The sequence below is a fragment of the Amblyomma maculatum genome, chromosome 3 (genome assembly GCF_055883805.1).
Source record: "Amblyomma maculatum isolate TAMU_Amacu chromosome 3, ASM5588380v1, whole genome shotgun sequence".
Taxonomy (NCBI): Eukaryota; Metazoa; Arthropoda; class Arachnida; order Ixodida; family Ixodidae; genus Amblyomma; species Amblyomma maculatum.
Window position 1 is genome coordinate 209,812,846 of NC_139346.1, and position 27,347 is coordinate 209,840,192.

General features: G+C 45.4%; 1 protein-coding gene across 3 annotated transcripts in view; it reads left to right on the forward strand.

Moving 5' to 3' along the window:
- LOC146197593 (uncharacterized) overlaps positions 1-27,347 on the forward strand; it is a 225,800-nt gene that overhangs the window by 143,724 nt on the left and 54,729 nt on the right. For 2 of the 3 annotated variants that reach the window (XM_084599505.1, XM_084599504.1), the window contains exon 5: positions 16,741-16,867. The exons of the other annotated variant lie outside the window; for it this stretch is intronic. In XM_084599505.1, coding sequence (XP_084455631.1) covers positions 16,741-16,867 — 127 coding nt within the window. The remainder of the gene's footprint in view (positions 1-16,740; positions 16,868-27,347) is intronic. 3 annotated transcript variants of the gene reach the window in all.

Below are 27,347 nucleotides of genomic sequence, written 5' to 3' on the forward strand. Positions count from 1 at the left end.
AGCTTCTTCTGAACTTTGATTTTCATCTATTAAGAGGAACACATGTTAGTGCTCATCGGGTCCTATCCACGTCGTTTGTTTTGCAACCAAGTCAGTCGGTTCAGGAAGGAGAGGAAGGGAAATGAGGAGAGGAAAGATAGAAAGAAGGTGAAATTAAAATAACCGTGTAGTTGTGTTCACGCAGTGCACGAAACGTGGACAAATACGAGTGCCGGCCACATGCATACATACTCAAGAAAGCACTGACTACCAACTTTCAGTTGGTGGCCAGCGCTGGTACTGTGTACGTGTCTGCCGCCAAATAGCCCTATTCCCTTAGCAGTTCGCAGTGTTAATATGTACGGCTAACTAACTACATTTAACTCTTTGATATCCCTTCAGCTGATAACTGCCCTCTATTAGACGAAAAATAAATAAATTAATTAAACAATACTGCGAAGTCTGCCTTCATATTGACTTCAATAGCACCCCAAAGTTCTCGGGGAATTCTTCTCCCTCTCGGTATGCGTATGTTTCAACGCTGTCGGCAATGTCTGCGCGCTGCAGCTAGCCATCGACGCTGAGGTTGCTGATTCGATATCTGACCCAGCGTTTTTTCCACGCCCATAACCTGCGTATCGTATGGGCGTGAAAGACACACACATCCGCGAGGTAAATTCACTGCACTTTGTGGGGACCCCTCCCGAATGTGGTTCTAATACATTTTTCACCACCCATCGCGGCTGCGATAGATCCTCCCTTCTACTCTGTGTGCACCGTAGTTGCCATGGGAAGCGAGAGCCGTGTTTACGCACCCGTATTGCTATCGCCTAGCGGGTGCAATCGATCCCAGCTCTTTCTCGGTTGGGCTTGCTCCCAAAAGTAAAGCACCCGTCGAGCGGCCCGTGTCGTGATCTCGGTTGGCGCCTTGGATTACTCGCTGAACAAAAGAAACGCAAACAAATGAATGGAACTATCGTACGCTCTACAAACAGTGGCTCAGCACACGGAACGTGATTGGGACCGATGCCTTTCAGATGAAGAAGGGCAGCCTCTTCGTAGGGCCAGTAACGTCACCTGCGTCTATGACTATATTTGTTGTAATGTGTTCCACTCATTCTCAGAACACTTAAGCCAGACCGACGAAATAAAAAGCGTGCAAGTTGCTCCTTTTTCAGCATGTTTTAAATTCTAGCATTGCATGTTACCCAGCTGGAGTGAATTGAGCAAAAGCTTGAGGTAATCGTTTTTCGTCACACTATACAACTAGACTCTGAACAAATTTCTTTTTTAATTAAATAAATATAGGAGCCGCCACAGGACCTTCAGGCATCTGACGCGGGCGGGTCTAGGCACGCGGAAGTTATCTTAAATGATTTGCATCCACAAACAACCGCCGAGCAATATTAAGCTCGCGGATAGCTAATGAACGTAAAAAGCATGGACATTTGTAGTCACACAGCGCTTAAGCATTTCGCTATCACCTTCTCCTTTTATTAAGATATGAACATCATGTCGATGTGTCAGTCTCTCCATACTTTAAACTTATTGGCTACAACAAAGAATAGGGGGAGACAGAGAGATCAAATAGGAACCGTTCGGAATTGCGCAGGAGCGCTGTGAGCGGCGCATACATAGGACAAGCTGAAAACGAAGGGGACAGTTGGTAATAAAGCTTTCAATTTTTATCCAATTGTGCGACACCTCAGACTGCATAAATGTGGGGCTGTGTAACGCGCAGAACATGCATAAAACAGCAGTTGCCTAAATATGAGATAAATACATTGTTTTTTCCGCAAATAATTTTTTCTTGCGGCAAATAATCTCTTCAGATGGAAGCAGTGAGTGGCACGCAGATGTAAAATGAATGACACTTATATTTAGTTGCATGATTTCTTTTTAACAGTGGTGCCTATGATAATATTGTCACATTAGGCGGTGCATGCGCATAAGGAAAGAAGAAGACTCTCGTGAGTTTTAGAGAAGACGACGTTCAACAGAGTCGGCTGGTGCCTGCAGAAAACGTCTTTTGTTTGAAAGCCTTGTCTTCCGTGTCCGCCCTCTGCTCCAAGCTGAACTACCCCGTAACACCTTGGTGGAGGTACTTTCCATTCCCCTTGCCGAAGCTCCTCGTATTTTCGCGCCAGAAACCTGAAACTACCCCGTAACAATATTATACGTGGATCACCACGAAGTATTCGTCTATACGACCACACATCATCATCATCATCATCAGCAGCAGCAGCAGCCTGACTATACCCAATGCAGGGCGAAGGCCTCTCCCATATTCCTCACATTAACCCGGTCCTGTGCGAGCTGCATCCACTTGACCCTTGCGAACGTCTTAACCTCACCCTTACAAAAATGGATATTGAATTTCTGTTACCCACGTAATGTGTTTTTGATGAGTCATCAACCACTCAAAGGAGATTCAAGATTAGATGTGTTTTAACATCATATCCGCAGCAGACTTTCCTTTGAGATCACACATGAAGTTTTGTGCTTGGAAAACGCAACAGTATTTTTGGGTAGGATCTAATGTGGAAATACATTGACTTTCTCAAATGAGGAAATGTGTACATCACTAAGTGAATATATATTATTTCTTTGTTAACTGCACACTTTCAGAGCCCTATGTTTTCATTTCTGATTAGCATATGTAGGATGTTGCCTAAGAAACAATTTTTATGTGTTTTAACATGAGATCCGCAACAGACTTTCATTTGAGATTACGCAAGAAGTTTTGTACTTGGAAAACAAAACAGTATTTTTGTATAGGAGCTAATGTGGAAATACATTGACTTTCTCAAATGAGGGAAATTATACATCACTAAGCGAATGTATATTCTTTACTATGTTTTCATTTCTGTTTAGCATGCACTGTAAAAGCAAAAACAACTTTTTGGACATTTGTTTCATTCAAAACACGCTTACACCCTGCGTCTGGGGTGTTTGTGCCATTGCAAATCACTTCTTGCCAAGCGAATGGGTGCTGTGGTTGGACAATATGCTTGAGGGTGTTACGGGCAAGGATATTGTTGTGTACGCGAACCGACGCACTGCCACACCGCCTCCAAGCTAACGGACGCAAGGCCGCTCCATTTCCAATGCCTCCTTGCACCTGCGAGCAGGCCGTTTTGGAGAGACCAGCAGGGGTACCCCGGCCTGCGCCGACGACGACGCGCGGACGTAACCCGAACCGTGCGTTGACTCGGAACTGGACCGTCCTGGGAGCATGTGCGCGACCAGGGCACGAAAAGCAATGCCTTCTTTATAATGCATGATATTTTGCGTGTTTCTTAAGCTTTCGAGCTCCTTGCTCTGCGTATAGATTAGCCGAGCCCTCAGTCATCGCAACGCTTCCCGAAATGTTTAGATACAAATAAGATTTAGTTACCAGTAAAATAGTGTTGGCGCTGCTGCGCTTGCCGGTATTGAAGCTTGGTCGCACTTTTTTCCTTAAAGGTTCGTGCTGCAGCTCCGTGTTCAGCGAAAATTACGCCCAAGGTAGCAACCACCGAAGAGCCAGCGCTGATAAATTTACCAGCGATGCCAAACTCGACATGTTAAAATGACTGCAGTGGACAAAATAGTGCGCATAGGTATCTAGAACATTAGATGCAAGTTCTAAAGGTCAAGAAGTTGTAATTGTTAGAGCAGCCGCAATGGCCTGTACACTTCGAAACATGCTTCGAAACATTATGTCCTAATCTTATGAATGCAGTCCAGACATAAGAAGCAAATATGTTACCGACATTACCAGCTCCCCAACTTTCTTGTGAAACTCATCAAAAATGCATCAAGAAAATGTATAGAAATGTTAATGTGCATGATGAGGAATGTAATTACCATTTAATCAGAAACTCATTAAGCTTTTTTGTAAGGGCATCCACCCACCTAATTTTCTGCCGCCGCCTGCTACGTTTTCCTTCTCTTGGAATCCAGTTTGTTACCCTCAGCGACCATCGGTTATCCTCTCATCGCACACATGTTCCTGCCCATGTCCATTTCTTCTTCTTAATTTCTACTAGAATGTCAGTAACTTGAGTTACTTCTCTGACCCACTCTGCACGTTTCCTATCTCTTAATGTTACCCCTACCATTTTTCGTTCCATAGCCCTCTGCGTTGTCCTCAACTTAATTAAAACCCTTTTTGTTCGTCTCCACGTTTCAGCCCCATAGCTGAGTATACAGGCAAGATGCAACTGTTGTATACTTCCCTCTTGAGCGATACTGGTAAGCTGCCAGTCATTGGAGATCGGCTGTGAGAATGAGGAGATTGACATAATCTGCGAGTGTTTGCCAAATGCGCTCCACCTCAATCTTATTCTCCTTGTTACTTCCCTTTCATGGTCCGGATCCGTATCTGCGGTTACTACCTGTCCTAAGTAGACATATTTGCTTGCTAGGGAGAAAATCGAATATAAATTGTTTAGCGGCCGTAGACGAGTACTAGTAATTCACCCATTTTGAGAGAGAGAAAAATAAATTGTATTACCAACAGTAATTACGCGTGGTTCACCCAGGTCCATTTTGCGACCTTCTAGGCCTATTTCCCGACCAACTGACGGATGGACGGATGGCGCGAAAAATGCATTACGAATTACTTTTGAGCACCGCAAACTGGAATTTTTAAGACGAAAGCCTTTAATAGCTCATACTCGCGGCCATGACCCGGTCCGTCCGGCCACGAGAAGTGTCGCACTTCTTTGCGAGATTCCGCGGAATACCGCGAGACTGTGCTTTAATGGCTCATAATCACGGCCATGACCCTGTCCGTCTGGCCACGAGAAGTGTCACACCTTAACTAATACTATAAATAGTAATTACTAGTGACTAAATAGTCACTAACCAGCATGAGCGATGACAGAGACGATTGTCACTATGACGTCATCACATGATGACGTAATCAGTCATGACGTCATGGCTCGTCATGCTTCTCCAGACAATTCACATACAAAGCTGATCCCGCCAGGCGTCCGATCCAGGCAGCCGTGCGGCGCCTTTCACATAGCGCTTCCTCGACGCTGCACCACACACCATTAGAAGCAGACTGAGTACATCAGGAATCAGCGGCGTTTCAAATTGGTTTACAGGAAAGAAAAGGCGCAGTGTCAAAATTCTCCATGGACACCTGAACCCAGGCGTAAAGAAAATGACGAAGTTGGGAATGAAAGGAGACAGAGAGGTGCCGTACTGGAGGACTACGGACGACAGCGCTATAAAGGTTTTCGCCTCAACGCACTTTAGTGGTCCAAAGTGCCCCATGGCAAATTTTGTGCTCAAAAGTTTCACGCACGTCATGCCGGCCATTTGATACACAAGTTTGACGTGATCGATACGACTGCTTGTTAATTTCCTGAGGCTACTCGAGCACGATTAGTTTATACAGTCCTATTCCCACTGGCAATCCCATACCTCTGAATTTCGCGTGCAAAAGAAACACCTATCCTGAAGAAGTCATTATTGACGACAAAAATTGGTTAAGTAAGTTAAAAAGAAATGGCAGCGTGGAAATCGACTTGCTGTACCGTGCACGAAATGGGTCTGTGGCAAACCCGATCTCCTACACAGAGACATTACATTGGCAAATCACAGAAGTTCCAGCTTTCTAAACCATGAATATCGCTAGAACTAACGCAATCCTGGAATCAATAGTCTTCAAAAAACTTCTTGAAATTGCCCGGTTAAGGACCTAGGAGGCAGCCCGTCCGCTCAGCCAGGGCTCGTTGTTTATCAAGCCACACAGTCCCGCATGGTATGGTTTGCTGGCGTTTAAAGCTAGCTCACTTGGATCTATAGACAACACCGCGGTGTTTACCCCAGATACTTCAAGCAGCCGAGATTACTTGCAGATACAGGTAGCATTGGGATTTACGAGGCTTTCTACGATACTGAGGCACGAACCTCGCCCTGTGGCTGGCGGAGTAGCCTAAGAAACTGGGAGTGTTCAATGAGAAATGCGTTGGTCTCGGATTCGCTGGTCATTTCTATCTGTGGTCTCCGCCGAGCTTTTTCTGCACAGGCACAGAGGGGCGTTTTATCCGTTCGTTTTCGACTTCCGGTTACCGATAACGGAGAAACGCAAGGTAGACTTCACTGGCCAGTCCCGAGGTTCTCAAAGGCTGCCTTCAGTGCTGCCGCAGTAGCTTCGTGCCTCGTCGCATTTATTCGCACATCTGTATATCACGCCGTAGTAACGAAAAGTGAAAGCGGGCGTGCAGCGGCGAGTGTGGACCGGCGCGGACGCGTCCGACATCTCTGCTAATACGCACTTTGTGGCCGCGCAAGAAAGAAAGAGGCGATGGAAGCCCAGAAGGCGTCCGCTCTTGCTCGCGGCCCGGATGGCTCGGCGGGAGCGCGTCGAGGGAAGGCACGCGGCGGGGCGAGTGACCGATCGGTTCGTCCGGCTCTTTTTCCGTTGGGCGCGCACGCGGGGCCACTTTCCCCGAGGAATCAGAGCACGGCGAGAAAGCCGGATTCCTCTGGTGCGAAACTGGGTCCGCGGAAGGACCACGCCTCGTCCTTGTTGGCGCGAGGACGCCGGAGACAAAGCGCGCCGCCGCCGGACACTGAGCGCTGCTGCTGCTGCTGCTGCTGCCGCGGTACAGGAGGTGGCGTTGGGCAGCTGCGAAGGAGCGGGGAGAGGAGGTAGGCGTCCAGTGCGGCAAGGGCGCCCGCCGCCGTCAATTAATCGGCGCACTTCCTCTTCCTCGAAACGGGAAGGATGCGTAACACCTCTCCGCCTGCCTGCGTTAAGCACGATGGCCACGGGCCTCCCGCGCCTTGCGTGCGACGACAATGCTTGTTACTACCTGAACGTTTTCGCGCCCTAAGGCAACGGTGTCAGTTAACGCGATGGTTAGTATGGTCTAAATAGCGACATCTAACAACTTTGATTCCTTAAAGTAAATACAAATTTAATGAGCGGGTACGTGCATCTGACGAAACGAGGGTGTTATTTTACCGCAAACCGAGCTCACTGAAGTTCATCCTGTCGACTTCGCGCGCTAAACAAGAAAACATACTCCTTCTTAGTTCCCTAAGCTCGTAGAAATACGCTGAACAATTATATAAAAACGCCTACTATAATCCCTTCTATCGCGCGCGCCTCTTCCGACACCAATAGCGGAAGCTGCTTTATCTCTCGAACATGATGTGAGACATCATGTCGACTGTCCAATTTGTCCACAGGGACTCACGATAGGCATGCCATATTTCCAACCACTCGGTTCTTGCATCCCTGTTAGTTGTGGCTGTATACATTAGCGAATAGCATGAATTTTACGGATTGTGTAAAGAGGAAAAAACAACGTTTTGATAAAAGGTGCAAGCGCAATTATTTCCCTTTGCGCATTGGCTCAGATTTCTCACTCGTTGACAGAACCACTAAAGTAGGCAAGATCCTTTTTTCTTATCGTGCAATTTCTTAAGATTTTAATTTGATCATTCTATACTCTCTCGCTTTGCGCATCGTGAAGAAAGAAGAGGGGCGCGAAAGTCAGCAGTAGCGCCTTTTCGTCGTCTCACGTATGCTTCGTCCATTGGCGGTTTGTTTCTTTTCCTCCTGAGTTCAAGAATTCCATTTTCGCTCGCCAGCAAACTGAGCGTACGGAAGGTTGCCGGTGCGATACTTGCTGGTGTTAGAACGCGGATAATTGGAGCGGGTGCAATAAACGACAATGCCTTGCGCCGAATAGTGGGTTTCTCTTCAGTATCCTCTCTTAAATATACGGGAAAACACATGCTAGGCGGAGGTGCTCGGCCCAAAAGTGGCCGTTCCTCGTTCTATAGTTGCCAGAAGTGGTGGTCTATTGTCCGAATAGAAAAGGGGCACATGCGTTGACGAGGAGTATTTCTAAATCCGTATGTGATGGGCGGCGTGCTCTTCCCAGTGAGCATGGCTTATCTCGGATACGCAGTATGCCCCACCATGCGAATTCACCCTTTTGGTCATTCTATAGCGGCGAGGAATCTTAATATATACGCACGAGAGATAGTGCTCCTGTAATGGCTGGGTTCGCAGCAATTCGCCCACATTGACTGATGCTCACCGGCGAATGCGTGGCTTTTCAATTTCCTTGATTTTCTAAATTTAAGATTAGAGCAAGAAGGTTTCATTTGTGAATAAAAATTTATCTTGGAAGAATAGAACCTTAGGAAAGATGGTACCACATATTTAATGCAAAGAAAAAAAAAGAAGCGTCATGGACATATTTTCTGAAAGGAGCAGTGTTACTGTAACAGCTCATGAGCTTCTTACGTAATTCCTTTACCCTTTATTGAAGCGGAAGATTAACTACTGTACCCAACTCGAGCCTTCAGTGTCAGTGTCGGCCGGTGCCTGAAAGAGCGCCAACACGAGCCTCTCCTTTCATGTGGCCGGGTGACATTAGGACCAGCCAGCCATGACATTTGAATTCACGCTACGCCTATATCGCGGAAAGTAGCCGCCAACTCGGGTCGCTCCTTTTATACGGGAGGGTGATACCAGAATCAGCCTGCCAAAACCCTTTGCACTCGCCTAGGACACGCAGGCACATCCACACGGCAGGACAATAACGTAGCAGGCAAAATAAGCTTCCGTTTCCATCCAGGTTTACGCAGAGCTAAAACCACAGCTAATTTGTTTTCACATACAGAAGCACAGATCATGTCATGAGCGAAGTGTCGTTGCGTAATCGCTCACTGTAATTAATATAACCAGAAGTGTATATCGCCACAGACGAAATGGTGAACATATTCTAATGTATAGAAATTTTGCCGTGAGGAGGAGCACAGGCTTACCTTGTTCCGCTCCAATGTGCGTTCGTAGTACCTCACAGAAACAAGTTTAGTTACAGATGTGCTCATTCTATCCGTTTGTTGAGCTTCCCTGCTTCGCTTGACAAGAAGGTAGACATATCGGCCGAACGAAGATCGTGCTCTGCTCGTCAGGTCTTATCTCGAAGGAGGAGGAAACTGCGGAACAGAGAGGGAGAGCGAAAACGAGGATAAGGTGCGGAGGTGCGTGCCGTTAAGTTCGTGACCCGGCGGTTTTCCTCAACTCACGTAAGTGCCCCTCGGCGTTGCGTAACACGTCAGGTACTACTTGCACGCCGTACCTGCGTCGACCTTTGAGGCGGCCTGCAACGCTCGGAAAGAGAGCTCATTGCCACGTTTTAGGTGCTTGGTATTTTGCGTGAGCGTGAACATGTATAGAAAGTGCGGTACCGAGCCTCCTCGCGGTTAGAAGGTCATCTTGCACTGTTTGCTTAGTATAAAGGTGCAGCACGCGTGCGACCAACACGGGATGGCGTAATAAACTTGATAGATTGTCTCAAGGTTTCCGTGCTTCCCCTTTTGTGGCAAATAGAAGTAACATTTTCTTAGTCGCAAAAGTTCACGATTTTGTCCTGGATAGTAATGTTACGATCGTCAGATTTCCAAGTACAAAAGTTCCACTTCTCTGTTCCTTGTGTTTTTCACGCTCGCAACCATGTCATATGGTTAAATATTTTCAGAGTAAGTGGCATCGAAATATGACTCATAAATTGAGCTACTTTGATTTCATATTCAGCCCTGCCATTATATAGACCCGATAAAGCTAATCATTACATTTTGCCATGTTGTCATCCCGATGTAAAAACAAAAAACGAAGGAAAAAGGAACTGGCTAACACAGTTGCCTCGAAAGAACGTAGCGGGAATTCCCCGTTCTTGAAAGAGGCGAAACTTCTGTTCCCTTCAAATGTCAGAAAGCAACGCAGTCTGAGAGAGCAAACAAATATCAGGTACGCGACCAGCTCATATCTTCGGAATGCTGCGGAATGAATAATAATCGATTTCCAGCTAGTAGTTTTGCTTCTTTTTTTCTACCTGACGACAGCTTGCCTTCGACATGCCATAAACCAGATGCGCGTACCGAGGTCGCAGTGCATTTTGCCTAGGATCATGGTCCACAAGGACGAAGGTTCTGACAAGGCTATCACCTACACCCCCCCAAATATTTTTTATTTATACGGTGCGCTCTCGTAAGCTCTTGGAATTTTCGTCTTACGTACTTCATGTTACGCTTTTTCTAGCTGTCCTGCTCCGTAGGTGCCGACTCATTTCTTCTGTATGCCCCGTCTGGGCTCTCGTTCTTCATTTATCTGAAACACCTGGTTGACGTTTTTTGGTACCGTTATATAACTTTTCTTCCTGCAATTGTTTCTTCAGCGTGCTTTTCTTAACGCAAGATGAAGCGCAGTTTAATTTAATTTCATTTCATTTCATTTTATTACCTTAAAGACCCCTCGCGGGGTATTACATAAGGGGTGGAATGAGCAGAAAAGGTACAAGACAATTCAATATATGTGATCATATACAAAAAATGTTTAGATTGCTAGAAAACGATAAAGGGCAGGTGATGTCGACGATATGCTGGGGAAGGCCGTTCCAATCTTTAGCTGCACGTGGGAAGAAGGAGGCTGAAAAAGTAACAGTTCGGGTTGAAGAATTTTTACTTCTAAATTCATTTTCTTACCTGAGAACGTCACAATTATTCGGTGCAGAGGATAAGCCTCCTTTACCAGAAAATCGAAGCAACCGTTTTCTTTACAGTGCATCCGCTGGCGCCGTATCGAAGGAATAGTGCTATAGAAACTTGTGCGCCGCGTCGTCTCAGAGGGCATTCTTACTGATATGTTCGAGCTAAAAAAGAACTTGGGGGACGCTTATGCTTCTTTTAAAAAGCAGAACGCGATTTCGTTATGCTGTGCATTTTCTATGTGTACGTTTATTCAGTTCGAGCCAGTGAGCCTTCGTCGCCAATGCTTGCAAGCCTCTAAATTCGAACAGTCTGGGTTCGGTTTCAATCCCGTCGAAACTAATTACCTATCCCTTATTTCACCTCAGCTACTGCCCTTTAGGTACAGGAGCTCCATGTGAAATCGGACGTAAATCCGAACATTTTTTACCTGCTCCTGACTTTCATCTTTCCATCCAGATTTTTCGCTCACGACCAATGGCGATTAAGCCGGATTTTCTGCGACACAGGACCCTTAACACATTCGCGTGAATAATTACAGCTCGGTAAGGCTAGCTAACATTTTGGGCAATTCACAGACACGGAGACTGGCTGGTTGACTGGGAGACAAAAGTAGTAGCGTTGCCCACCTCTCCACATTAGAGCTTACCCGTACCCGTCCGGGCCAACCGGCACCACGTGACAAAAAGGAAGAGACACCTTATGAAGGATGCGATAACACAGGATCCCGTTGATGTGTTTTCCCGATGTATTGCTGTTGTTGTCACGATCGCTGGACATCCAACGTGTTGTGCTTGTGCGTGATGAATGGCGATGAGTTCGTGCATGCGGTATGGTGAAAAGGTACGACTAAGCATGAAATGTGGTGTGTGGTCTTACCAAGCAGTCATTTCTCTGTGTAGAAGCCATGTAGCAGAACAGTGTGTAGAGTCATGTGACTAAGTCCCGTAAGTCGCCAGAATGTACGTGACGCCACAACAAAGCAGGAATGGGGGTCAGAAAACCGGAGCCCAACAGGCTGATTGTGCTATCGCAAACCAGGTTAGGCACCGCACTAAAGGCTCCCGCAATGTTTGTCACTCATCTGGTGAAGGCAGCTTTTTGTTACCACACACTATAGACTGATATCAATGGTATTTCCTTCCGACAGAGCATCACATGTGACAGTCATTGCAGGATGAGCGTATTCATTAGGAATACAGACCATCGGTCACTTTACCCATTGCTCTTCTCGCTACAGCGCCCAGCCGCTTCGCTTGTACTTATCGGAGGCATCGCAGCCGACCACTCTTTTATTGGCGCGGAAAGCCATTCAATCAAATGCTGTTTAAGTTCACAAGGTCGCCTGGCTTGAATCGGTCGCGTATATATAGTGAGTGAACGTATCTTCATATGAGTGTGGGATGAGAGTTTATAAACTCCCATCTTTTCTCTCAATTACATTATTCAATCAATCAATCAATCAATCAATCAATCAATCAATCAATCAATCAATCAATCAATCAATCGATCGATCGATCGATCGATCGATCGATCGATCGATCGATCAATCAATAAATCAAATATTTAGGCAGATATTCGACCTGAGGATGTGTCATAATAAGATAATTCTGTTCATAAAATAATCAGATGCTCGATCCGTCAGCATATCATTAGTCAGTCGACTAATTACCCACTCTTTTAAATGTTTATTATATCTTGAAAATGTAACTATATATGTATATATATATATATAGTGACCTAAGTTGGAATTCGCTTCAGCCGTATGGGACTTGCATCTGTCAAACCTTTCTCTATTAGCAAAGATTAAAAATTTCGCTGCATGCATCACTTACTCCAACTACTCATATTATTCCAGTGTGGCTGATTTAAAATCGCGAGCATCATTAGCTAATCTTCAATCACGACGGAAAGTGTTTCGATCGTGCCTTTTTCACAAGTTCTGTCATTCATATTTGGAGCATCGACCATGTCACCAGCCCTTCGTCGTCTTTCCAGTAGAATCGAACACCACAAGACCATCTACCCGCCCTCTACTAAAACACCTGCTCATCTCCGATCATTTTTTGTCATATCCTGTAGGGACTGGAACGATCTTCCGGCGGAAGCTGTGCACCTTACCATATTCAAGAAGTCGAATTCATCCTCCTGTAACTGTCGTGCCCATCCTTCATGTAATGCCCCATAGCCGGGGTCTTTGAGGTATAATAAATAAATAAATAAATAAATAAATAAATAAATAAATAAATAAATAAATAAATAAATAAATAAATAAATAAATAAATAAATAAATAAATAAATAAATAAATAAATAAATAAATAAATAAATAAATAAATAAATAAATAAATAAATAAATAAATAAATAAATAAACACTCCTTCTCTTCCTGCGTATAAAACCTTCCTGTCTTAACAATTACCTTAATAGTAAGCCATGTGGTGTCAGAACAACGGGCTACTGAAGAAAACTACAAAACACAATGCCAAATTTTCTGCTTCGTCACAAAGCTTATTGTGCTGATAACCCTGCGATGTTAATTCTCATCCTACATTTCCCGCTGAAGACTGTTCCTTTTTAGGCACAGAATTTGGCGTCTCATTAAAATTTACCTGTATACAGCTCTCCGCAACAAAGCTGCTTACGACATCATTATATCCATCTGACAACACTAACAATGCTACACTACGCCTTCATTCATAGCCATTTGAATTATTGTGCACCATATTGCGTTTCATGTGTCATTCGCACATCGCGTGGCTACTAAGCCCGCGCTGTAATTTATTTCAGCCTATACTTGGACATAATTCTTCACTTATTCAGCAACTGATACCCTTCCCATTTTAGACCTAGTCAAGTATTACTCCAGGGTTTTTGCAGGTTGTGACAACCTTAATGTTACTAGATGGCAAACGAACAGTAACATCCTTCTCCCAAACGGCCGCACTAATAATGGCACCTTCACGGTTGCGTTCGCATCAATCACAACAGGGCAAAACATACATCTTGACATTAAATACCTTATCTCTGCCTTAATGCAAGCGCTAACGCTGATATTTTATTCTTTAGTCATCTAACCTTGCCAGATAAAATATTCCGTAGTCACTCAGCAAGACTACCGTCAAGCTCATTTACCCGCGCATTTTTGTATACCTTGTGGAATTTGAAAAGCTCTCGCTTTTTGCTCCTTTAGAGCGCGCACTCTGAACAACAAAGGCGAATCACTATAAAAAAAAAATGCCTGCACAGAACAGTTCCCAAAATTTCCCGGATGTCAAGGTGAAATCGTTTGCTATCAGCACAGGGACTGCCTTTCTTACAGCAAACTTTCCGATTTTCTCAGCAGATATAGGCCTGCTGAAGAGGTTGGACAATTTCAGTGCTGTCGCGGGATGTCATAAAATTTTCTCTTGCCGTGTCAGCAAACGCCATCGCTAGTATATATGCGATGAAGTAATTTTCGCACTTCAACTCGGGGTTTCGTGGACCTCAGGATCAGGAACACCGGTAGGCGAAACCTAATGTGGGCTTGCAGGAACGAAAGGTGATCAACTGAAGGAGGGGACAGCTAGAGGTCCGGTGAGACTTCAAAAACAGCTTTAGAAAGATTGGCTGTATAGAGTGGCCGTACTATACTATGGCCATGAAATTTCCGTGAAATCTTCTAATCAGATGCATCTTGCATCATAGCTAAACAATGGTTTAACGTTTTGTCTATAGTATTGCTCAGTTCTTTTTTGGTGTTCCCACTTATGTACATTTTACCTAGAAATCTATTTTGTGCAGTGTGCTGATTTTTTGTACGAGCATGAAAACGGCTGTGTTGCGCAATAACGAATACAACTATTCGTTGTATGCAAAAAAAAAAAAAAACAAAAAACAAAAAACGCTGTATTACGTATTTGTATTTCCTGGTGAACCAAACTGCGCCGTGAATATTTTTCTTTACAACCTAATTTAAGGGATTTAATTTAGTTCGGCTCGTGCAAATAGATTGATTGCAATATACAGAGAACCTTGTTTGATTTATAGTTAAAGGGAAAAAGCACATCGGCTTCCAAAAATGTGGTTTTGAGAAAAATGCAGAAACACAATCTGAAATCTTCCATCGTAATGTTCACTATCACCATGGGCGTGAATAGTCAAGTGCAATATATCTTCTGCAAAATAAAAATATGACCTGGTAGATCAAAGGTTGCAAAATATAACAATAGATGTTATTTTTTAAAAATCTAAGTCTCTCCCCATCTAAAGCGGACAAATTTGAACGTGTTTTTTTTGCTTTCTTCATGAGGGTAGTCTATCCCAATTTATCTCACCGGCATGAATTAAGTAATTGATAACCAATCGTGTGCATTCTATGCGAGTGCTAATAAATCCCCAGGTTATAACGAACCAATATGGCTTCCGCGTTGTTTTACGCGTGTTATTGATGAAGCTACATTGATATGGTGAGTGCCAAATTTCATGTTCACGATAGCGCGCATTGCTCTCGAGATGTAGTTCGAAACCCGGGGGCATTCCTTTGAAAAAACCACGAGAATTACATGACAAAGAAAATATTTTCTTTGCAACTAAAACCCGTTCACCTCTGAACAGACGTAAACACCGACGCAAGGCAGACAATACACAAAAGTTATAGTTATCAGACTCCGGTATCACGTGTAATGGATACCAGGAAGGAGCAGAACGATGCGCTTCTTGAGACATCAATGGGATCTAGAATAAAGTATTCCTTTTATTTCCTTGGTTTCGTAATTTGTTATCGGGAGCTATTGTTGATGATCAGCAGGTTAAGGAGCCTCTTCAGTTATATACCTGAAAGACAATGTCTGCAAGCTCATATGGTGAAACGAACGGGCTGCAGATTAGCAGGGAAACGCTTTCACTGCAGCCTGCTCTGGAATGTCTGCTTCCGCTCACGCACGACACATGCGCCAACAGCGCCGCTGTGCGCCACCCGAGGAACTCTCCTTTCGGCGTGAGGGAGTCCTCTGGCCTGGACGACGGCCAAACGCTTCCGCGTTCATGTTTCCTTCATCGAGGGCGGTGGCTGGCAGGCGTGCCGAGGACCACCGCGAGGCACCCACCGTCCGAGTAGTGTCATCAATTAGCGTTGCAGCGTCTACTTAGCTTGAGCACCACCGTCGAGAGATACAATGTAGAATGAAGAGATAATTGATGATTGTGTCATCAAGTATCAGTTCTCATTTTTTTTTTCATCCGTGCGTCGTTTTGCATAACAAAACACACACCTGGTGAGGTCATCGAGGTGATAAGATCATAAATATTAGGCGACAAAGGCAGCTCTGCTGAGCGTTGCGGAATCATATAGAAATGAAGCAATAAATTAGCTTTTTATTTTTTTTTAAAGAAGCACTGGGTGGAGCTTCGTATGTGTTATTCTGTGATTTGATTGAAAAAGTAATTTGTTCATACGCTGAAATGGCAAAATTACACCGTTGGTAATCTTATCAAAATTCGTTTAAAGAATCATTTGCGCAAGCGCACTTATCTGCTCCCATAGGCTAGTGACGAAACTAGGGTGTGCATGAGCGGCTGCAATATATGCGGTGCCTTCACTCCTTGCAGGTCTGGCCACTGGATAGTGATTCAAAAATTATAGGGAACTGTATTTCCTAGTCCGCGTGCCTGAGCAACGTTTAACAACGAAGTGCAACTTTGAGCAGTTGTAAGAAGGTGATTTTGTGTTGAGTCCACAAGCGGGTTAATTTTAATTGCATCTGGTCTTCCGAGCGGGTGTTTCCCATGGGAAATTTCTTTTACAGAAAAAAGTGCATGCGAGATTCTCCCTATGTTTAAGCATTGTCCTCGTATGAGTAAGCGTTAAATGTAAACTCCCGTGTCAAGCTGCTGTTCGGAAATGATGACGTCATCCAAGTGAGGTCAGGTCACCGATATCCCCGGGTGCCGTAAGTTACACAGCTGTCGTTGACGCTCTGTCGATGATGGAGACGGGGAAATTGGCAATATTCTTAATAGCACTGACGAAGCTCCAGCTTTGTATCAAGGCAGGCACATGTCTGAGGTCATTAGACGAAACTGCCTCGCAAGAACTGCAGCGTCAGAAATGGGCATTGCACTGCGATTTTTGTGCGCGGTGAGCAGCTTAGTTTTTTCTTGAATAGCTTGCTTAATATTATTCAAATTTCGGCAGTACGCGAGGATGGAAGATTGTGGGCTGCCGATCTGTGACGTGCTTATTTGGCTCGAATCCTTTGGGCGATGGCGCAGGCGCGGACCGCACCGTGTCGGAAGAGGATCTGCAGGAGACGACGAGCGTGGAGTCCGGAGGCGAGGCGAGGGCCGAGGCCGGCTTCCGCTGCCCCGTGTGCGGAGCGCGCTTCACCGATAGAGCGCGGTGAGTGCCATATACCTCTGTCTTGCTGCTGCCGCTGCGGCTGATGTCGCCCTCGGATGGAGGCGCTGCCAGCCGGCACCGAGTGATCCGCCCTTTCTGAAAAACAGTCGGATCGACAGACAATTTCTCAAATTTAGCTGAAGAATCGAAGACGAAATGCTAGTCCTGCATGTGCGGCGGTTGGAGCTCTCGCGTGCAGTGAGGACACAAAGCGGTTGATTTTAGAGAGGGACAGAAAGCGTTGAGAATGCGACGAGAAGTCTGGTGTTAAGAGCGGCGGGTAATCCTACCGTACTCAGGCATAGCGGAGAAGCGGAGGTGGCGGTGTGAGACAATGCGCAAGAGATATTGTTTTTTCTAACTGACGGGTGGAACCCGTACTGTCGGGAACAATGGACTAGAACGCGTGAATGACCGTCGAAGCCCGTGTATCTTTTATTAGCCGGTGGCTCGAGAACACAGTATTGGGGCGAAAGTTGCACTCCATTATTATTACGTGCGGAAGTAAATGAAACCATAGCTGTGAAACGCGACACCTACGTACTAAGGTAGCTTTTGCGCGTTCCGGAGTCTCTTGTCCCCCACAGTACGCCAGAGTAGGTGCGACCTGGTAAATTCCAGTCATTATCTTCGGATGCACGTGCAGGTGGTTTATTGGCATGAGTGTAAAATTCTTCACATGTGACAGTCACAACATCGGCGAACCGAGCAAGTGTATTAGGGCTCTGGTTTCAAATGGTGGCACGGAAGCCAGAAAAGAATGACCGGCGGTCTAGCTTCGATGATCAGATATATATGCAGAAGCATTATCAAGCCACTCGGTTAGCAGTCTTATTTCAAATTGCATATTAGTTTTATTTCACTTTATCTCGTTTCACATCGGTTTTGCGTTATGCATTATTTATTTACATTTTACGTCATATTACACCACCAGACTCACTACGGCACTACGGCACAACTGCACAATTAGGTTTAAATAAGTCGTCTTATTTAGATTTTATATATGGTTAGTCTAACTTATTGTTAAAAATCCCAAATAGGTACAATTAACTATGGGAAGTTGTAAGTATGACGAGGTTTAGTTAGCCGCATATTAATTAGTCGTAATTAGTTCTGAATTTTTATTAATGTTAAGTAGTCGTAGCTTAATTAAGCATGATTGCTTAGGCATTGCGAACCTTTACCTGTTAAGCTTAGTTATAACGTGAAAGTCACGTGACTGTTGAACAGGCTTTACACCCACCCCGGCGAAATCCAAGAACGCGGCTGGTAGTGTTTCTGCCTCAATAACTTCTCGCTCCGAGCATGACTGATCCTTGCATGCAACTAATAGAGATTCATGGGGCATTTTGAATACTAAATAACTATAAGAACGTAGGGGAAAACAGGTTATCAGAAGCGTTGCGGATAGGGACGCTTCGAGCTGTATTAAAATGCGCCGTACAACAGCCGGCTATTGGGATAGATTACAGGTTTGTGGTCGTTTAATTTCTTCATTATTATATTGTTTTATATGCCTCTTTCGCGCTATTTCTGAGTTCACTGCGCGTGTCTTTAACCTCATTTCTTATTCTCAAGAAGCTTCGATAATCTGCAAGGTGCACGTATCACAACTACTGGCTGATATTTATCGCTGCCATCGAAAACGTCTGTGAAACGTTACAAAATGGACTTTCCACAATGCCCTGATGCGCGTGCTTACGGCATAGGTGATGCACTGCCGACAATGTCGGCTTTTGCTATAGCCCCTGATGAGAAGAGAGTTACCTGTACTATAGCTGTTTCTAACTAGGCATGGATTAACGCTGTCTGAAGGCGGCGGCGCTTAATACTGGCCCAGAAAACGCCCCAGATGCAAGAGGTGGTCTTTAAGACAGCACGAAAATTATTAGTGCGCTTTCAAAGAAAAATACGCTACCCTTAAACAAAGTAGTGCGAACTTCATGGGCAAGCCTGGTTCGAAATGCTTCATCTGCAATTGGCGTGGCGCGGAGGACGACAGGGGCATGACGAGGAAAAGCTTTATTCGCCGCTTGTAAAAGTCTTCGCCCAGTAAACAGCTCCGCTGAAGCTCGTTGGTCATCCGCTTGAAGAAATCGAAGCCAAGCATTTTAGGGAGGAGGAGGAGGAGGAAAAGGGGGAGTTGATAAGGAAAACAGCGAGATGTGACACGAGTGTTTCGAGAGTATATATGATGCGTTATGTATGCTCTTATCCCCGGAGCGTTAAGACAGTCAGTTGCATTACGCCATCTTGGCTTGTCGAGCATCAGTGGGCTGAGGAGACTGTTAGTCTCAACTTTTCTTAGGATGCCTGCTTGTTCCGTGAAGAGTTACGGGTGTCGTCAAGGTAAGATTGTGCAGTTTTTCCAGATGTTCTTTTAGAGTTCGGCTATTTGCTACTTCTTCCACTAACATTAATATGGACAGAGGTTCAGGCCTCCCGAATGTGAACTTCGCGCGAGCGTTGAACAACCAACTCACTTTCCTCGACTCCGACATGATCAAGAATCCAGTGTAGGGGGATTGTGAGGCAGTGATCGGGGCTGTGGGAGTCCATTAGATCAGGGATAGCCGAACGGCGGCTCGTGATCCGCATGTTGATTTTTGCGGGTCGAAGTGGGGTTCGTGACTCTGGCATCTGCCAATCCCTCCCCTCTGAAATTTAACCGAGCTGCTCTGGACTACAACCAGATAATTAGAGACAGTCTTCAAGGTGACTGCTTCACAAATGGACCAGTGCAACGTAGAAGCCCACTAATTCATCGCGGCTTGATTGTCATTTACCATGACCACCAGTTTTGTTGGACGGAACAAAAAATTTTGCCAAGCCTACTTTTTATTCCCGACTCTTGAAAAATAAGATTAAGTTTTGATGGCTGTTCTCACCTGCCTGTCTGCCCAGGTCTGCATTACACTATTGTGTAAGTGGGGCTCTAATAGTTATTGGTTGTATATTGTCTATGACGTTTCTGGGTTTGACGCAGATATTAATGCTGTATTTTTATTTTTTTGTGTGTTTAACTGCTTAGTGCACGAGGAGCGAGTTTTCTTATATGGCATACATTATCACGTTTCTCACGCAATTATGTTTGGAGTGTTGGGGTATCGCCATCCATGTGGGTGATAGGCGTTGTCGGTGTTGCCAGTTGTCGTTAAAGCATATGTCTGTGTGCTTTATTAATGAGAAAATGTTTTTAGTTGATTGATTGATCGATCGATCGATCGATCACTCTCTGGGTTAGAAGAAGACAAAAAGAGAGTGGAACGGCCTCTGACTGATCACGTGATCGCCGCAAGCACTGTTACGTCCAGATGGAAAGGGTAGTATTAAAGAGATAGTGAGGGGGTTTCTAGAAGTTTCTAAAGTTTTTTATGAGGTTTACGACAAAGACAATTGGTTCTTTGCAAAAATATTTCGTTCTCGCTCAAACCGTCATTATTTTCCTCACGGCACGGTTCTGGTGTTCATCGAGAGTGCCACGATCTTCGTCACCTTTCGTTTCTTTTCTTTTTTTTTCTGCGTAATTCTCATAAAAAACGCGTCGATAATTGAGCATCTAATATTCTGTACAAAGACCGTATGCGTTTCGTACATTGTTTGACCACTCTTAAACATAATTTTCATTACATGCACGATCTACAACGCGTACTCGTGTCGATTGCAAGCCTGGAAGCTTCGCCACTATCGCATGCTGCCGGTGAACGAGCGCGATGTTTGTGTAAAACATGAGGCTGCGCAGCAGACCGGGCTCTCTGTACGCCTCATTTAAAACAGCGGTCACGCTCAGCAGAGTGCGATCTGTTTGGAGAATTAAGAAGAAGTCAGCCGCTTGAAAACGAAGGAGACAAAATTTCCGGGTTGCGCGCCCAATTGCATAAGTTCCCACGGGCGGGATTGTATCATCGCTAGGAGGCGTCACCTGCCAACTTGGGAAGTTTTGAGATTACTCGATGTGCACGCCTCCCAAGTGCGTCCTTGAAAGATTCAAGAACCACGCCCCCTTCTCTTTTATTCTTTTGTAGAGTTTTCTTAGATTTTCGGGCCAAGTTCTAATCGATAAACGAAAGATAAATTCTAGGCTCTTGTGCATTTCATTCTCAAGAATGAATTTTTAGGTTGCAGTTTCGTATTATAACAATCGCAGCTTTTAGTTTGGTTTGCTTTATGGGGTTTAACGTCCTAAAGCGACTCAGGCTGTGAGAGACGCCGTAGAGGAGGACTCCGGAAATTTCGACCACCTGGACTGACATCGCACAGCACACGGGCGCCTTACTTTTCGCCTCTAACTAAAAGCGGCCGCCGAGGCTGGGATTCGACCCCGCATCCTTGGGAACAGTAGTCGAGCGCTGTAACCACTGCGCCACCCCGGCGGGGTAATCGCAGCTTTTACTGTAAGAATAATCATTTCAGTGGGATATGTCATGACATTATGCGTTGAAAGTGTAAGAATGCCACTACAACTAAGTTTTGTCTGGCAACCGCGTAGTCTTGTGATCATTATGCGTTTACTGCCTTTCTACACACATAGCTTGAATACTGTCCGGTTTCCAGTAATATGGACAGAATGTCGCAAGTCAAACATTTTGTATGAACGTTTTGTATAGCATTCATGACTAATTGGAACTGTTTTAAGTGACATTGAAAAAAAAATGTTTTAACAGGCTGGGCTCGTTACAGCAAGCCTCTGCCATTGATTAGAAGATAGAGGAAGATAGGTGTGCGCTGTTCCTTCCTGTCATGTACAACCAACTGTGCCGTAACTGAACCCTCGTTACAGCCCTCCATACTAAATTTCACACCTTCAAGCAAAAGAAAGAGAACGTTTTCTTGTTCAAAAAGTTTTTCCGCGAATCTAAAACTTCTTTTAAGGCACTCAAACGCCTTCTGCATGCAAGCTTTGCTGATAATATGCCTCCCCAGGGTATAAGCTGAAAAACAAAAACACCCAGACCATGGCCTTGCATCTCTAGAATCTGAAATCGAATCTGTTCAAAACCGCACGTCACGTTTTATACTTTCCAACTATCACCGTAACTCCAGTGTTACCGCTATGAAAACATTATCATTGCCACCGCTTTCACTATGCAGAAAAATTTCTCGCTTATGCCTATTTCACAAAATCTATTACCACAATCCTGTCCTTAAGAGCCGGCTACTAACTACCCCCACATATGTTTCAGGTAGCATTGATCATCTTCACAAAGTAGGTGTTCCGTCATGTCGTACTAAACACGCCTCTTATTCTTTTGTTCCAAACACTTCTGTCAGTTGGAACCACCTTCCTAGGCACGTTGCTGATATTACGGACCCAAATTCTTTTAAGACTGCAGTATGTAATCTACATTTATAGATGGTAGTCAATTGTTTTTGTTCGTTTTTGGTGACATTGTTGACTGTCGGAAATGTTTTTTTTTTTTGTCTCGCCTGCTTTTCCGCTTTCTGTCTTTTTTTTTTTTTTTTGCGCCAATCTTTTTTTTTTTTGTTTTGATCACTTTTCGCCGTGTTATTGTTCCTCCTATGTTGTTTTATGCTGCACTGTACCCTGTACCAATGTATCTTTCCCACTCCCCTCTTTAATGCCTTCGGGTCCTGAGGGTATATGAATAAATAAATAAATAAATAAATAAATAAATAAATAAATAAATAAATAAATAAATAAATAAATAAATAAATAAATAAATAAATAAATAAATAAATAAATAAATAAATAAATAAATAAATAAATAAATAAATAAATAAATAAATAAAAACAAAAAAAAACAATGTCAAGTATACAGGGCTTACCGGTACTCAATTGCAGGGCAGAAACGTGGAGACTGACGAAAAAGTCAACTTAAATTGAGGATTACGCAGACAGCTATGAACCGTAAAACGGTAGGTGTAACATAAAGAGACAAGAATCGAATGGGTAAAAGAACAACGTGAGTTGATGACATTCTGGTGGAAATCAAAAAGAAATACCGCGGGCAGGTCATGTAATTCGAAGGCAAGATAACCGATATGGTTCATAAGGATGGCAGAGTCGGTTCCATGAGAAGGTAAGCTTACGTAGCTGGGGGCGCGGCAGAAAGTTGGATGGGCGGATGTGGTTAAGAAATTTGCAGTTGTCAAGTAGATACGGCTGGCACAGGACTGGAATAATTGGAAAGTTATGGGAGCGGTCTTTGCCCTGCATTGGGCGCAGTAAGGCTGATGATGATGATTATGATAGAGAACGGCGCAGTAGAGAGCATAATATCATTAATTTAAATGAGAGTTTATGGTAAGTTGTCCTGTGTCCGCCAAGTTTTCCAAACTGGCTTTCTTCGTGGTTCCAGCTACCCTGTTCTGTTTTTGGAACCATGTAGCGTCGACAGTCCGATCACTCCCTGACTCAATTACGCAATTTCAGTGAGTTCGTTTACTGTACATATTAGTGGTGCATGATGCCGCAGGTTGCTTAAAGAAAATCATTTGCTTACACAAATATGAAGTTGACCATTGAGAATCATTATGAGTTGAAAGTTTTAACACTCTACTGTAGTCTGTGTGTTCTCGTTGGCATTGCTTTCAGCTAATTAATCACAAACGTATTCCTCGTGCGCACTTCTATAGCTCACTCTGGTATATTATGCAAAACTGTTTAAATTTACGAAAACAAAGCTTTGCAGACACATATGCGACAAAACTCAATAAACGAATTGGAGGGCAGTTGGAAGTTGATTCAGAACGATTAAGCCACAAAGCAAGCACGAACAAACGTGGTTGCCACTAATGTTCGGGCAGGAACCACACGTCGGACCCTGCTCACGCAATCCTTGCCCCGTCAAGGCGCGTTTAATGTATGAACCGCGGCTTGACGTTTGCGCTGTAGCCGATGACAACAGTTAGCCATTGTCCGCTCGGACAGCCGAATGACTCTTTCCCCGGAACCGTGTTGTTTTGACCCCGCGTGGCCGGCTGACACGGGGTTCACAACAGGGCTGGGGGTGCCCAGGGAAAGAAAAAAAAAAAAATCTCGGCGCGTACATGCGTTTCGCCGTTGTGGCACAGGGCAGGGCCATCTGCGTTCCAGTAACGGACACGGCGAGTCGCTTGCGGGGCGCAGCTGATGACGTGAAGGGGGGTGCTTGGCTCCGCAGCGGCCGTGCGGGGCGCCGGAGCGTGACCACCAGAGGCCGCCTTCGAACTTGACGAACTCGGCGAAGTGGCCAGCAGCAACGCGGGGGCTTGCAGGTGCGCGGGCCTCGGTGGCCGACCCCGCGCTCCGTGTAGCGCAACCGGGCACGCTCCGTCGCCAACCGACCTCGGCGACTCTTTGTAGCTTCGGTTGTGCAACTGCTGCCGGGTCGGAGAAAGTATCCGACCAGCGGAGCTTCCTGGCAGCAGCGAGGGAGGCGTGAGGGTTGTCGTAGCCTAACCTAGCTTCCGCTTACGGAGCTGAGCTGCCGTGTTTAGAACGTTCGTAGAGTCGTATGGGGCACCGCTCGTCGCATGGTTTGAAACAGCTTTATTGTCAAAGCTCTTTTGACCTCATTGTAGCTCAATGCTTTAAGTAAAGACAGGTAAGCGAAGGAAGAACTAGATTTGATTATTGTAGTATGTTTCTCCTTTCGAGGTGACCACTCGTGAACACATAATAAACAAATAAACAGCGTAGCAGGCTTATATGTAGGTGCCTAAGGTAGCACAGGCACTTGCGGGTAGGGTCACAGGATCGGCAGCTCCACGAGCCCCAGGGATCCTCGTGCGTCCATGTCCAGTTCGGCTCAAAGTGGAGTGCAGCTCATTTGAGATGTACGACATAAGCGGGGCCGCCATCGTATCAGCCGCATTCGGCGTGCTGGCCAGCATGAGGGGCATCGGCAACCATAGAATCTAACCGCACGGTAAGAGTGAGGTCACAAAGCTTTCTCGGTCAAACATCGTCGCTGGATAAAATCAGCACGTGTGTTGTGCGATGTCAGCGCACGTTAAAGATCCCCAGGTGGTCGAAATTACTCCGTAGCCCTCCACTACGGCTCCTCTTTCTCTCTTTCCACTTTCATTCCCACCCTCCTCCCTTCCCTTACGGCGCGGTTCGGGTGTCCACAGAGCAAGTGTGACAGTTACTGCGCCCTTCCCTTCCTGTGAACCAATTTAACTTATTTATTTAACCTGGCTGCCTCTTTGGTCGTTCCCGGACAGTGGAGGAAGCCTTCGCCTCCTAAACGTTTTGTAACGGATGGGCAGCGTGTTAGCAAGGCCGAACAGCATCGCGAACATCGCCACAGGGACAGCTTTCTGCTAAAATGGTTGTGCTCGGCAGCAGCTTGGCTGCTATAGAATTTTTCTTATTTTTGGGAAAAGCAAAATGAGCTTGTTTTTGGTTTAAGGGGGTTTAACGTCCCAAAGCGACTCATGCTATGAAAGACGCCGTAGTGGAGGACTCCGGAAATTTCGACCACCTCGGGTTCTTTAACGTGCACTGACATCGCACGCCACACGGGCGCTTTGTTTTTCGCCTCCATCGAAAAGTGGCCGCCGCGGCCAGGATTCGATCCCGCATCCTTGTGCACAGTAATCGAGCGCCCTAACCACTGTACCACCAAGGCGGGCCAAAAGGAGGTTGGCTCTGTTTTATAAACCAGAATAAAGGGGTAGGGCGAAGAGAACTGTCGCTACCAGCAGGTTGCCATCTCCTTCTATATATGCGGTTCTGATCACCTCCGCCTTCGACATCTAACCCTTGAAGTCGAAGAAAGAACACGCGTGTACCCACTCGCATGTAAACGACCAATATACATAATTACTCATAAACTGATTTGCTCGCTTCACCTACGCAAGTACTCACCCACAAACACTCTAAACCCCTCACCTCTGCATGCGATCAATCACTTGCCCGATACTGCGTCGCTTCCCAACGCATTCACTAACGAACTCACACCTAGAGTGACACACTCGCTCCCTTTGCTCTTATTCACTGAACAACTCGCTTGTTCACCCCTTCCTTGAATGAACTAATTTGCTTAAGAGAATTGCCAAACAAACGCGGACAGGAAAGAGCGTCTGCAGCCCGTGCACCTAGTGTCGTACAAGAGGAACACGAAGTGCAACTCAGGCGAACAGCTCTGCCCTCACGGAGAAAACGACTCCGTCCAAAAATCTGGACGCTTTCTCACCAATGAAAATGTTGTGAAAAATTTGCCGCACTTCTGTGATATGTGTACTTGCATTTATTTTATTGCGCATTATACCTTCTTGTTTCTTTTTTCCTGCTGATATGTTGTACTGGTTGTGTTGTAACTGGTCTTCCCCTTCTCTCTCCCATAAGGCCAAAAAGCGCTGTGGGTAATGTAATAAATAAATAAATAAATAAATAAATAAATAAATAAATAAATAAATAAATAAATAAATAAATAAATAAATAAATAAATAAATAAATAAATAAATAAATAAATAAATAAATAAATAAATAAGCTGCACACCTCCTCAACAGCGTCTCCCATGGTATGGCTGTTCACAATCTCTGTCGCTGCTTTTTCCTACTTCTATGATGCATACTGTATTGGCAAGACGCTACTCTGCACTGCCTCTTGGCCCTCTGGTGTACCGATTGTAACCCGTTGCCCAGGCAACAGTAACGCCAACCTCTTCGTCCTCCTCACCGCCATCACTATACCCTAGAACCATCGTCAGCACAGTGATCGGCCGGATAATTTCCGCTACTTGGCAAAGGCATACGCCATTGTTCTCCAATTAGCTCTGTCCTGGGTCAGCCGGGGCACTCCTAACTCCGAAAATTCCCCGACCTCCTCGTCAATTGTCATTAGAAGTGCAGTTTGCTTTTCTACTCCGTCGTTTTCACCGCACGTTTGTCAGCCAGTGTGCGGTAGCCGAGTCTCTGGATGGAATGCCCTCACTTATTGCGTGCCTCTGTTGGCCGAGACGGACCGAGTGCGCGCGCGCTCATTGCGGCCAGGCGTGGTTCGCGCTCGAAGGTTCTCCACAGCGTCGGCATTTCACGGCGGCCGTCGCGCCTAGCTGCGTCCATCACTCACCGAACGGCGTCGACAAAGGATACACACGCAGCAGTGGGACCGGCCTGCTGTGACCGCTCCCAGTTTCTCGGCGCAGGCTTGAAACTTCGCGGCCTGATGCAACGCAGCCGCCGCCGTCAGCAACGGAACCAAATGGGAGACCACGTGACCAGCTTCAAAGAGAGAAAGGAACGCTGGCGGGGGTAAACGAAGGTTGCGGGAACCGGGGTGACGGGGCGAAGACAATCGCAGCTGCGGATATTATTATTTGGCCGTGACTCTTGAAGTGAAAATAAAATTTTGAACTCTGAAAAGGCAGCGAGCCCTAAAAAACAGAGGCAGTACCTTTTTTTCATAGTAACGCAGCGTGCAAGAGTGTCACCTTCAGAGCTTTCGGGTAAAGGGAATCGCCGCGTAATACGAATGTACTAGTTGATTTTCAGAGTTATTATTCGCGCCACCAAATACGTGAAGTAACT